Genomic DNA, 14075 nt, shown 5'->3' with positions numbered 1-14075 from the left:
GTTTAAAAGCTTGGCTCTGGTGTTTCATACATACTAAGAATAAGGACTTATTTGTAAAACTCTTGCATTTATGTTCTTTCACTTATTGTTGTAGATTCAGCCTAAAATGATCTGTAAACTGCGTGTGTCGTCAGCATTATTCCAGTGTTATTAGGCGTCCTGAAGCTGTTTCACTTTGTGGCGTCACAACAAAACCAGTGGAGGTCAAATATCAGCTTCTGTTTCTCTTATTATTACAGAACATTCACTTTTTCACCTCAGCAATTTTAAGTCCCTGTCCATCATCACTGACACTTACATTTACAAGACTCATAATTTCTGTACAAACAACTGAGTCAGCAAAACAAATATTAAATTATGCAATATTACTTTAAACTAAATGCATTTAGTTTATATCCTCAGTTTATTGACTCTTTAGTCCAGTTTCTTCATGGGTTTGTCAGACAAGTTTTGATTTTGAGTTAAGTTTCGACAAGTGAAACAGGAACTTTACATAAATACACAGGCCTAGTTGTAATATCGGTTGATTTTCTCGGAGAATGTTTTGTATTTAACTTTTATTTAACCAGGAGCGTTCCATTAAAAACCTATTTTCCAAGGGAGTCCTGACCAACAGTTACAAAAAACAAACAAATAACATCATAATGACAGAATCTGACACACATTTGCACATTATTGATGTACTAATGGTTTCAAATTGCTTTTAAATGCATTTGACTAAGATTGTCTTATCTCGAGTTTGAACTTCAGACAACAGTGTCACTGCTGAGACATGAACACATTAAATGAAAATACATAGAAATTAGAGCACATTTTACAAAGTAAGACAAGATTATGTCTCAATTACAGCCAATGATTGAACTGAAATAGAATCATGTGACTGAACATGTCTCACAATTACACTAATGTTGCTGTAAATGTTAAACTGACCATATCTGACACATTTAAATCAAAATTACATTGCATAAAAAGTTGTAATACAATATAAATGTCTTCCAAAAACTGTCCAAAGTCTGTGAATATTATTTCTACTGCAGCAGGTGAACCATTAGAGACACAGAGCTCATCTTGAGCTTCAATTTAAGTTAAACTAAGTTAAAGTTAAATTGGAGACATTTTCTATTTACATATGGAACAGAAATGCCATGCTTTGGTCACAATGCAACTGTTTGTGAAGAGGATTTGTCCATGAGAATTACATTTCTGGATATTTCTTTCAATGTATTATTTATTATTTGGAAACAGATATGCATAAACCCCTATAATGTTGTATTCCTCATAATATCAGTATTCTTTGCACCAAATTTTGTTGCGTGACATAAGTTGTTTTCCGTCTGAGACTTAGTCCAAAAAAGGGTTTTTAGGGTCCTGGGACAAAACGGGGCCAAGTTGAAACTAAAGATTTGAACTCGTAGTGGCCCGAGGTTTAAACTAATAAAAATAATAGTAAGAAAAAAGGTGATGCGGCGCTTGTTCAAGTGTGACTTAGGGAAGGGCAATATTGATCATTCTTGCACTAGATAACAATATTTAAACAATATAACTTTGCATATCTCCAGAATGACAATTGTGATTTTCAATTCAAACACTGGGATATCATTTCTGTCCGAGGTCTGGTTCGGGTGCGTCAGTCCATTCGAACTCTGCAGCCCATCGATGAGCTGAAGAAGGGTCCGTTCCGGGTGCGGGCCTCAGTCTTGGTCTACAGAGACGTGAGCGCAGGAGTTGAGGTGGACATTGGTCTCTCCGCTACGTCCCGAAACCAGAGCCTCGTCTGGGAGAGCGTCCTGACTCTACTGTCCAAAAACAAGACACACGGAGACACTTCATCTGTCTCTCTGAGCGGAAGTGAGGCTGGCTTTGTCCTGTAGTGTCTTTGTGCTGCTGGTGGAGTAAATCATGAAGTTAATTGGTCCGTTCAACATTCCCAGTGGTGGAAAGTAAAGAAAAGTACAAACAAATGAAAATACTGTGTTTAAGTTAACTTTTTAGGTATCTGTATTTTACTCGAGTACATTTTACAGCGGATACTTTTTACATTTACTTTACTACATTTGAGAGCAGGTTTCTGTACTTTCTACTCCACTACATGTTTGAACTGGTCTGAAAAGTAAAAAGTACTTTCCATTTGGCTCATGTACTTCTTTTTAACCCCGGGGGGCCGACTCTGTGGAAAGGTGTGTCCATGCTCGTACAAAAAATCGCGGAAAAGGGGGGGGTTCCAGCCGTTTCTGCGCGGATCCGCAGAAACGGCTGGAACCCCCCCCCTTTTCCGCGATTTTTTGTACGAGCATGGACACCCCTAATCACTGACCTCCTTACCCCTGAAAAAGTACCCCTTTTCACTGTCCAAACCCAAAAAAGTACCCCTTTTCATTGACAAAGCCTGAAAATATACCCTTTTTCACTTTAAAAGTTAGAAAAGTGCACTGAAACATATTACCATAGTATTGTTATACAAATTTAGAATTCAATGACAGTCAACAAACAAAAAAATCACCAAGATTGCTTGAAAAAGTACCCCTATTTGCAGAAAAAGGTAAAAAAAAGGACTCCTAATCACGGATCCGCGCGGACCTAACTTTTAAAGTGAAAAAGGGTATATTTTCAGGCTTTGTCAATGAAAAGGGGTACTTTTTTGGGTTTGGACAGTGAAAAGGGGTACTTTTTCAGGGGTAAGGAGGTCAGTGATTAGGGGTGTTTTTTCAAACCTGTGTACGAGCATGGGCACTATATAAAAGCGATAGAGTCGGCCCCCCGGGTTTTTAACACGTTCACGGTGACTTCTTACGTAAAGGTTTTGAGTTCAAGCCCCAGATTTGAGAGAACAAGAATATATAAATTAAAATCCACGAAAAATTAAGAAATTGATAAGAATCGGAACCAAAACGTTTTAACAGTTCTCAAAATCTGTGTGAAATACTCTTTACTCTTAAAGTACATTTTTAAACATGTCCTTCAATACTTCAGATTTCAGTACGTGCTACTTTTACTTGTATGTGAGTGTTTGCTTGCTCCTGTGTCTGTACTTGTACTTCAGTAACACAGGTTGTACTGCACCTTCCACAGACGTAAAGCTGGGGCCAAAGCAGGTCGAGCTCACGGGGCCCACATTTCCCATGATGCCTTCCTCTGACTTCTCTCTGCGGCGGCTCGTCTCTGCTCTTTGTGGATTCAACTCGCTGATAACGCCACGACTTTGGACGCTGTCGGTCTGTTTGGCTGAACTTGAGAAGCATCGAGGTGAGAAACACTGAAACTCCACATTTGTTCTGGGTTTTCACCGATCACGTCAAATGTAGCGTCAACAAAGAAAATACAACCACGAAGCACAAATGTTCTTTACACCACGCTCAGTGAGAATTCTGACACAAACTGCCCTGCGTTCAGGTTGTACTAGTTCTGTGACAGTTAAAACACATTCTATCTCACTGCACTGTGGCCATCACCATAGCAACGGGTAAACATATTATGCTCATCTGCTGTGAGGGACTAGCTTCAGGTAAAACACTGAAATGACTAATATCTCTCACATTTACAGACGGTGAACAGGCTTTTCAGATTCACACATGTTTCAGTTTGTGGCCGTGGAATAAACGCATTAAACAACTCGGATCTGTGCGTTAAACACTTTAAACACACTTTGTGGAGGAACACCTTCTAAGACTCCACGTTTAACACTGACACAACCAACATCGGTGCAAAGAAACTGGATAAATGTATAAAGAGTCAAATTGAGCTGTTCGTCCTGACAAAGCTGCAGTTCTCAAAGTCTCCTCTAGATGCTGCCAAAGCACTAAAGAAGTTACGACAGGTTTACGACTAAATGAAGATGTGGAATGGATTAGAACAAAACCAAAAGTATATTTTAATATCCCACAAGACGCTGTTTTTAAATGTATTTTAATAATATTAAAATACAAATATAAAATATATAAATTAAATAATATTTAGGCTTCACTAGGGATGTCATTTCTACTTACATTGTGCTCATGTCATAAACTTAGTACAAGATTAGTCCAACTACTCTTCAATATGATGACTAAGTTGAGTCAGTCGAGATCATTGATTGTTTTGACATGTTCCAATTATTTTTGTTTTAGGAGTGAAATCAGTGTCTGCTGCAGCGTCACTGCACAGTTCATAGAAGAGACTCCAAAGGTCAAAGTCCAAGCCCGGTTTTGGGACTCGAGTCAAACTGGAAGTCAAGTCTCTCAGAAAGTTTGATCTGACAAACCATGGAAGCAACAAGTCTCTAGTGGAAGGACACATTTCAAGAACTCATTTATCTGTTTGACACAAAGTGCTTATTTACTAAACTTATATATTGTTATCATCTGATGTAACAAAATTAAAGGTTATTTTCTAGATGTTGCAGCTGAAGGAATTAATAAGCATTTAATATTGTAATGCATTAATATACCTTTCATTGTTATAGCAGACTGGACACACACACACACACTGCACATTCTTGCTCTGTCTGCTTGGTCTGTCTCTGCTCCCCCAGCTTCTCTGTCTGGTTCAAGGGTCGCATCTCACGACCATATTAGGATGTCCTAAAAGGTACAGCCTGGTTCAAGAGGAGATCCACCTTCTTATGAATATGCATATTCTTTGTTCTGTGTGTGAGAGGCCCCCAGATGAGAGGCAGACGTCTGATGGGAACTTGAGGGACAGGACATGCGTTTTTAATCTGTTAGTTTTGTAATCGTACGGAATAAATACTTTTATTTTAACGACCATAATCTTGTCTTGTTATTCTCAGTAATTAGAACCAACACAGCCAATTATGGGCCTAAAAGATGGATTTGAAGAGGTAAAATATTGATGATTTATGTATGTACTGTTTACATTTATGATACAGGATTGTTTTATATATTTAATGCTTTTTGAGACACTTAAAAGTCACAGTTACAATCAGACTTATCCAGACATAAAATTATTACACATTCAGGACGTTAATGTGAATGCCGTGCTTTACCAAATGATGTGAACAGGAATTGAACCAACGACCTTTCACTTTTGTCTGGCAGCTCGTCCTCAAAAGTCTCTGTGGATCCAGTTGTCCTGAACTAATTTGAAAAGAAGATAAAATGTGTAAAACAAAAACACAAGTACTATTATTTTTACATGTCATTTTTATTTCAAAGCAAATCCAAAGTACATCTTCAGAGTATTAATGAAGTATTCCTTAAAGCAGCTGAAAAAGCATTATAAAAGCCCATCTTTATAAACAAACTATTTACACAAATGGAAAGTGGGAATTAACAGTATAAATAAACATTGGTAACATAAAAATATAACTTCATGTACAGTAGTGTCATTCACAATTTAATTCAACACAAAATTATACTGATAAATCTTTCAATCGTTGATTTAATTGATGCAAAAGTGATGAATGACAAATGAGTTTCCAGATAGTAGCAGAGATATGAATATAGCATTAGCCAAACACATAAGTTTGTATTAAATTTGTGAATCAATTTGAGGAACAGATTCATAACTATTCACATTTTAACAAGATTTCTGCTGTTTTTTTTTAATGTTTCTATAGTTTGTTGCTCCTGAAAGATCAATATCCAGTTGTATTTATTTATTATTTATTTAGTAATGATTAACACATGAAAATATCGTTCTTGATCTGGTTTAAGTTTTAGTGGAACTGAATGAAAAAATTAAGTTTGTTTTAGATGTTTGTCGAGCTCAAATCCAATAATATCTCAAGGCAAGTCAAGTTTATTTGTAGAGCACATTTCATACACAATGCAATTCAAAGTGCTTCACACAGCAAGAAAAATGCATTCAAATCACAAAGAAATTACAGAAACAGAAATACAATAAAATTAACTAAATAAAAAAAATAAAAAAAAAACACCACAAAGGATAACGTGTTTTTGGGGTCCAACTCCTTTTTAAATCCTTTTTAAATCAGTCCAACTGATTGTACGTACTTTTACACGTCCAGTGTGTTTCGGAGTCCAACTCCCTTTTAAATCAGTCCAACTGATTGTACGTACTTTTACACGTCTAGTGTGTTTCGGAGTCCAACTCCCTTTTAAATCAGTCCAACTGATTGTCTAAACTAATGAAATCACAAACAAAAGAGAAGAGTGCAAAGAAAAGTCCTTTCAGTCATATGCGCAGCTAAACAAAACTGTTTTTAGCTTAGATTTGAACATTGTAGAAGCCTGTCTCACATCTTCAGGAAGAATGTTCCAGATTTTAGCTGCATAAAACTGAAATGCAGATTCCCCATGTTTAGTCCTGACTCTGGCACCAGCAGGAGGCCGGTCCATGTTTAGTCCTGACTCTAGGCACCAGCAGGAGGCCGGTCCATGTTTAGTCCTGACTCTGGCACCAGCAGGAGGCCGGTCCATGTTTAGTCCTGACTCTGGCACCAGCAGGAGGCCGGTCCCTGAGGTCCTCAGAGTCCGAGATGGTTCAAATGGCACTAACATGTCCAAGATGTACTTTGGTGCTAGGCCATGGAGAGACTTGTACACAAGCAGAGCTGCTTTAAAGTCTATTCTCTGAGCCACAGGAGCCAGTGCAGAGACCTGAGAACAGGACTAATGTGATGGTACTTCCTGGTTCTAGTCAAGACCCGAGCAGCAGCGTTCTGGATGTACTGCAGCTGTTTTACAGCTCGTTTGGAGAGGCCAGTGAACAGGCCGTTACAGTCTAATCTACTGGAGACAAACGCATGGATAAGTCTCTCTAAATCTGGTTTAGACACTATATTTTTGATTTTGGCAATGTTTTTTAGATGGTAAAAAGCTGCTGATGTTATTGATTGGATGTGGCTGTTAAAGTTCAAGTCTGAGTCCATTATTACCCCCAGATTTCTAACTTGATTTATAGTTTTTAGAGCGAGACTCTGGAAGTGACCGCTAATACTTTCTCTTTGTTTCTGTGGCCAAAAACGATTATTTCAGTTTTGTCTGAGTTCAGCTGGAGAAAGTTGTTTTGCCTCCACAAACTGATCTGTTGGATGCAGTGACAGAGTGAATCCACTGGTCCATATTCACCTGCGACAGTGAAACTTAGATCTGAGTGTCGTCTGCATAATTGTGATAGGACACATTTTCACTGCGTATCAGCTGACCTAACGGCAGCATGTTCTGCATCTCACTATAACTTAAAATAATGCACGTTGAAGTGTATTTTTAAACGCGTCACTTCAAAAACAAGAAAAGAACCAAAGACTTGATGTGACGACTCAGTGACTTTAGTTCTTCAAACATTTGCAGCACATGATTTAAGAAGAGCGATCTTAAAGACAAACGTGATCAAAGCCAACGAGACAATTTGCTGCAGATTCAATGTTCACGCTGATGTTTCACTCTCGTCAAACAAACTCACGTTAAAAGTGGAAAACAAGCCACAAACTGTTCAGGACAAAAGCCAAAAAACATTGAACCTTGAGACAAAATGCTCCTCTTTTCAGATGAAAGCGGCTCACACGTGTCACTCTGGTTTAGGATTCAGTGGTTGTTCCACCTCTGAAAAACAAAAACAACAACTCTACTTTAGTCAAATCATAGTCGTGTTTGTGAATCGTTATCTGGACTATACAGACTCTAAAACACAAAGACCTGTTTAGAACGGCATTATTACATCAAAATGTTTAAAACTATTTGATTTTCAACAATAAAACAAACAATATTCTCTTTCTAAAAGTTTCAGTCACAATTCTTCAACCTTTTTTTGATTGATAATGTATTAAAATAGTCTCATTGTACAAATACTCTCAAATATTTGTTAGTTACACTACTACTTTACTACAATTATGATCCTATTGCAAAGTAAATATGTGTTTCCCACGTCAATGTCGGGAGTAAAACACACAAACCCATGAACACGCTCACCTGTTTTGTCATGTTCATGTTTAAAAGGCTCGATTTGGGTTCAGTAAAAAGGTGTAACATCAAATCAACTTCTGTTTGTCTCCAAAGTTCATGTTGAGTTCATTCTAAGTGCGATGCCCTCTGTGTGTACATTTATAGAGGTTTCTCCTTTTGCATTTCCCTTTGTCACCTTGGATTTCAAAGGTTTGGATTAAAGTCCAAAAGCCTGATCTAATCACAGCATCAGCTCCTCTGTCACACAAAGCAGAGAAACGTCAGCTTATATTTTCTCACCTTGAACCAATTGTCTTTCAGCCCCTGCTTCACTGGGAGCTGAAATGAAGATGGACATTTCACACCGTTACATTGATCCTAGCAACATTTCTGTGTCACTAATAAATACAGATGTGGCGTATTAATATAACCACTGTTGTGAAGTACAAACGAGCTCTTCATCCAAGCCTCTGTTATTGTCATGAAGTGAACATTTTGTCCTGAACTTGATATTGACGAGTATTTGAAGAGCTTGAACTCGTGAGAGCTTCTGGTCCAGAGCGTCTCCAACACTGCAAAAAGTGCTCCAAAGACGACACAGATGAACAGAGCGAGGGAATTAAAAAGAGTTGTGATGGTCGGCTCCTGTCGCCTGGTTTTAAAGCTAAATGTGTCGTGTGTGGGACTTTATGTACGATAAAACAGGCAGTGGAAATATTACGCCGCATCCATGTAAAAGACGCTAGAATGTGTTACTTACGAGGCGTGACGCTCTTGGCTGGAAAAGAAGACAGTAAAATGTTAAGTTTTATCAATCTGGGCCTAATTTAAAACTATTTTCATATAAATAATTACATTTCATCTTACCTTTGTGACATTTGTACACGGCAAATCCGACAGCGCCCAAAAGAGCAGCACCAAGAAGTGTGGCTGCACCTGCGATGAAGCCCGTGTGCTTCTTAGCTGTTCAAATAAAGAACAAAATCAAACTATCAAACTAAACTGTCATTCAGACTTAAATATCTAATAACGACACATTTATTTGTTCATGATTTAATGGGAAAAGATTTGTCACTGTGTTAAAGTTGTCAAAAGGTTAAAAATTACAGCTCGAAACTAGAGACTCAATCGAGGAAGTATCGATACTGATAAAAAGATCTAATAAGAATAAAACACATAATAGACCTTTCCTGAATAGTTTTAAAATGTTCTTGAGCTTTATCACAACTAGAATAAGACCACAAAGTAACATTCATGAAACTACTATTATTCTGTGTCATAAAGTACCTTCTATTTAGAGATGGACCAATTGTTTTTGTTTTTCATTGTTTAGAATCTGATCATTTTGGGCCAGAAAAGATTTAAATTCACTACAAGCTAAAGCTTCTGTTGTGACTGCATGATTGGAGCCTGTGTGTGACATTAAAGTGCTCACCGTTGGTCCTGATCTTGTCCGGGTGCAGCGTGTTGGGGATGTCTGGCACTCCGGACAGCTGAAACATGCACTCGTAGCGGCCCCAGTCCTCAGGTGGGACAGAGGACACGTCCAGGTCCACACTCATCTGGAAAGTCCCGTCGTGGTTGGGCAGCATCTCCCCGGTGTCCACGCCCTTGTGCAGCTCGGCTCCGTCTTTGGTCCAGAACAGCATGGCTCTGTCGGGGTAGAAGCCTGTGGCGTGGCAGGTGACGGGGGCCGAGGGAGACTTCTGCAGGAAGGACACCAGGGGGAGCTCTGGAGGAGGCAGGAGACACAGGCTCAATCACAGAGTTCACCTGCATTTTAATGTTTAAAACACTGTCATCAGAGTCTTCAGAGGAAGTCCACCACAACACATGAACTGACATCACATACAAACGGCAATTAATTATTTAGGCTTTATTTTTATTTTTTGGATGGAAAAATGTTTTAAAAAAAAGTATAATCTGTGATAAAAGTAATAAGAGTAATATATATGAGCACAAATCTTTTCGTACTTTATCCAAGAAAAGAGTCTGTGATTATCCCAAATTAAAGTAACAAATCATGTAAAATACATTTGTGAATCTGAGTGGTTTTCATTTTTCAAAACTACTTCTATTTTTCATATTTTGTGATATTCTGATGTTAATCCCAGTTTCTCCATTAAAATCACATCATGTTCCACTTCACTTAAGCCTCAATTCATGAATTTAGTCTGTTTTTGTTCACAAACTTTTAAAGGGTTTATATTGCTCTTTTCCATATTTCAATTTCCATTTTAATCAGGTAAATTGATTTCAGTTTATTTTAAATCAATAATAAATATATAACATTATTATTATTTTTTAAGTCTGTTTATTTATTTATTTTTTACAATAAAAGGAAGTGTTAAAATGTTTTAGTTTTTTAAAGTATTGCACGGAAAATAAATGATAAACTGTAAAACTAGATGTTAAATTAACCACAGGAGTGCAGAGATAAGATTAACAACAGATTTAGTGTTATTACATGAAACATAATTCTTGTTCTTATTTAGCAACATTATTTCAAAATTTCATTTTTATTTCAGCCACTTCTAAACTGCAGCTCAATCATTAAACGATCAAATCTAGAGTTTAGAAAACATTGGTGTTGAATGTGTTTGTAATAAAATACATTAGATTATTTATACTCACGTTTTATAAATAAGATTAAAGTTCAGACTGTGTCATAATGACCAGAATTAACTGTATATTTGTAATTACTGTAAATTACAGTTTAATTGTGAATAAAACAGATTCTTCTATTGAACAGATTCCTGCTCCACAGTTGTTTTAGTCTGAAGTTGATATTTGAAACATGTCACCTTTCCTCTGGAGAACGCTCTGTCCATTTCGCAGGTATTTCTTCAGATACTCAACACACTTGTGGGTGATGTAGTTTTTATTTCGAGCAATCGTTCCATCCCTCTCCCACTTGTGTTTAGAGATGACGGCTTCTGGTCTCGGAGCCACATAAGTCTCAGTCTTCAGGTCAAAGGCGATAAAGTCTTCTCCATCAAAACCAAACTGATTATATCCATTTATTTCATTTGTCTCATCGTTCCATTCACAGCCGTACATCCTCTGCCACATGTGAGAGCCTGAAACAGAAACATGAGGTTTATATTCACATCTTATTTTAACATTTTCTGTTGTTGGACATTAAACTATAATAAAGTCTTGTTTAATAATGTCTTCAGAGTTATTTTAAAATGATGAATATTTAGTCAAAGAGCAGAAGCTGAACAAATGTGTTTTCTCATGTACAAAATGTAGTTGAAACTGACAGAAAATAAATGTTCATATAAAACTGTACGAATATATCAAATATAAATGTGGTGTTTTCACATGAAGTTTCACAAGACGAGGAGTAAAAAGTGAGATCAGACAAACCTTCAGTCTGGTTGAGGCGACGTCTCACTATGTCAGTGTTGCCTTTGTACACATGCTCATTAATCAAACCCATCCGAGTCTGTCTGTCCCAGAACTGAGGGTCGTCCTCTGTGATCTTCTCCATCCACTTCTGTTTGGGCTCTTCTCTCTTTGTGTCACTGTCATAATGATCGATCTCAAGACCGTTCACATAACCAACAGAAATGAACTCTGGGAAGTTTTTCACATCAGTCTAAGAAGTTTCAAAATACATCAGAGAGTGAGTCACTGTGGAAGAGAAACATTGTCATTTTAGTTGAAAATTAATAAAATTAATTTTACACGTCACAAATGAACACAATAGATTTTTCAACATTGAATAATAATAAATCTATTTTTTATAATTTTCTGGTTTAAATTAATCAAACGCTGCTTCTGATCCTAAATTTATAATAATAATCAACAAAATAGTTTCAATAATTTCAAAACTTTAAAATATTTAAAGAAATACATTGTTTTAAATCATGAATATTTCACACTTATAGTTTTTCCGTTTTGAATTCAAATCATAAAAATATTTTATGGATTTGAGTGAATCACACACAGATTAGTTATAATGTTTTTAAAATTGTCATTGAAATAGAAGAAACAAAACAAGGCTAAACATTAAGACCGTTAAGTCCCATGTCTTATTTCAAATGTGGATCTGAAATGATAGTTTTGTTCTCTTTAAATCTGGACTCAGTTTGAAAAAAATAAACGTTTCGACTCTCATCCAAGAGTCATTGTCAATAACAGAATTTAGGTCGAGAACTCCGATATTAATACTGTTCTGTGGTAAGACCCGCCCATTGGGAGGAGCCTTCCTGAAGTAGAAAGAGTTGTTTGTTTCAACAGAAACTCCCCCTTGTATCTACCGAGCCTATTCAGAATCTTAATGGGCTATTAGAAACCTCTTTGTCTTTGTGAGACCCTGGCTCGACCACCCTGAGTACCTGATTAGCATCTGAATGTCCTTTACCTTTCCAGGGGTTCAAGACAAAGAGGTTTCTAATAGCCCATTAAGATTCTGAATAGGCTAGCTCGGTAGATACAAGGGGGAGTTTCTGTTGAAACAAACAACTCTTTCTACTTCAGGAAGGCTCCTCCCAATGGGCGGGTCTTACCACAGAACAGTATTAATATCGGAGTTCTCGACCTAAATTCTGTTATTGACAATGACTCTTGGATGAGAGTCGAAACGTTTATTTTTTTCAAACTGAGTCCAGATGACTACAACTGAAGCTTTTTCTACTATGGAACACGCCTGGACGAATGAGGGATTACACCGACATATTCTCTTTAAATGTTTGATTAATGTTTATAAAATGACATTTAAACCAGTCAGAATCAGACTGAGCCTCTGCGTCACGAGTCGTCAGGTAAAGACTCAGACAAAAATACAACAGAGAAAATAAAAGTGAAACAGATCATTTTCCTGGAGAATATGTTCATTATAGAATCTGATTGACAAACATGTAATTATTTTATTTAATTTGACCCAAAACTAAATGTGATCAGCCTCAAATCCTCTACAACGACTTAAAATGCAACACTGAGCGATTACAATGGATTTGAGCTTAATTTGTGTCAAACTAAAACATTGTTGAGCAAATGGATTTAGCCTTAAAATAAAGATATAAGTGAATTGTGATCAAACTGAATGTTCAAGTCCAGGTCACGTGAGTCTAGTCCGAGTTGTGTCCTCAGCACTGCAAGTCTGAGTTCAAATAAAGTCTGAGTCAAATCCAAGTCAAAAGTCCATTTAGTTGAATTCAAATCTTTTCTAACTGAGTCTGGTCCTGCTCTGGAGTCGGCCGAGGTCACAGTGACACTGGAGAGGGAAACTGACTCAGACTTTAGTGTGAAAAACAAAGAATGACTGAAGACATCTGAGAGAGGTTATTACATTTGTTTATCCAAATGAGAAAGAAAGAAACGAAGAACACGAGGAGAAACAGCAACAGTCCCTAAACTTACTTCAAACGTGGATCTCAAAAAATAAATACTGGTTATTCTTAGTTATTTTAATATAGTTAAGCTTTTTCTACTCATACTTGTCTAATATAATCTTTAAACCAATCCGACATCAAGACGTCATCTGTCGTTAGGAAAAAACAAACTAAAAAAGAAGTGCGAAAAACGAAAGCGTGTTTGCTTCTCCACAAACCTTTACTTTAAATATATATTTGTGTATTTCAAGGACAAAATATGTGAAATTCTCTTGTTTCAGTTGAATTCGACCATAAGAAAAAGAACCAGGAGCAAAATAAACAATTAAACCGAACATTTATGAGTTTGAACATGTTGATTAGTGAATAAGAATAAAGACAAACAGTTTACAAATATATGTCCAATTATTACAGCATTTATTATAGAAAGAGAAACTTGTCCAGAATGATTTAACTCGGCCTGTGTAGGATCTGTCACATTATAACCAAAACTAAAACACAAGAGAAATGAGTTTACTCACTTGATTCTGCCTCGTTTATAATCAAGACTGCTCCAAGAAGAGAGACCAAAACTACAATATTTATGACGAACATTGTAGAAGAAGTTTTCAGAGGTGTTTATCTCCTGAAAGGCGGAAGAGTAATGTCGAGGGGCGTGACAGACGCGCGTGTTTAAACACAGTGGGCTGGACCTTTAGATGGCACAGTCACGTGATGATTATTAAACCAATGAGAATTCAGACTGAGCTTGAACGTCACGTGTCACTAGGTGAACGTGACACAGGTTGTGAAGCGAATACGGCGAAAACGAAACTAAAAGAAATCGACACAAAACAAGAATATTTGTTTTTTAATCATAACGTGATTTATATTTCAGATATATAACGTAACT

General features: G+C 36.9%; 1 protein-coding gene across 1 annotated transcript; it reads right to left on the bottom strand.

Moving 5' to 3' along the window:
* Positions 1-7174: 7174 nt before the first annotated feature.
* LOC140346643 (class I histocompatibility antigen, F10 alpha chain-like) lies at positions 7175-13823 on the bottom strand. Its single transcript, XM_072432802.1, has 8 exons — positions 13705-13823; positions 11214-11480; positions 10646-10921; positions 9277-9573; positions 8709-8804; positions 8602-8619; positions 8142-8180; positions 7175-7502 (listed from the first exon to the last, which is right to left on the bottom strand). Exons 2-8 carry the CDS (start codon positions 11335-11337, stop codon positions 7468-7470), a joined length of 885 nt encoding a protein of 294 aa, XP_072288903.1. The 5' UTR covers positions 11338-11480; positions 13705-13823; the 3' UTR covers positions 7175-7467.
* Positions 13824-14075: the final 252 nt, after the last annotated feature.

The sequence above is a fragment of the Eucyclogobius newberryi genome, unplaced genomic scaffold (assembly GCF_026437365.1).
Source record: "Eucyclogobius newberryi isolate DKJ021-1_F unplaced genomic scaffold, fEucNew1.0.hap1 SCAF_6, whole genome shotgun sequence".
NCBI classification, from domain to species: domain Eukaryota; kingdom Metazoa; phylum Chordata; class Actinopteri; order Gobiiformes; family Gobiidae; genus Eucyclogobius; species Eucyclogobius newberryi.
This window is presented reverse-complemented; position numbering and strand designations above follow the sequence as displayed.

What these genes read in the sequence shown, in the direction of transcription:
- LOC140346643 (XM_072432802.1), bottom strand. Translation starts at nt 11,337, where the DNA reads ATGGAGAAGATCACAGAGGACGACCCTCAGTTCTGGGACAGACAGACT. An exon ending in TCGCCTCAACCAGACTGAAG is followed by an intron (nt 10,922 to 11,213) that starts GTTTGTCTGATC and finishes TTTCTGTTTCAG; the next exon opens with GCTCTCACATGTGGCAGAGG. An exon ending in TGAAAGACAATTGGTTCAAG is followed by an intron (nt 7,503 to 8,141) that starts GTGAGAAAATAT and finishes TTTGTTTTTCAG; the next exon opens with AGGTGGAACAACCACTGAAT.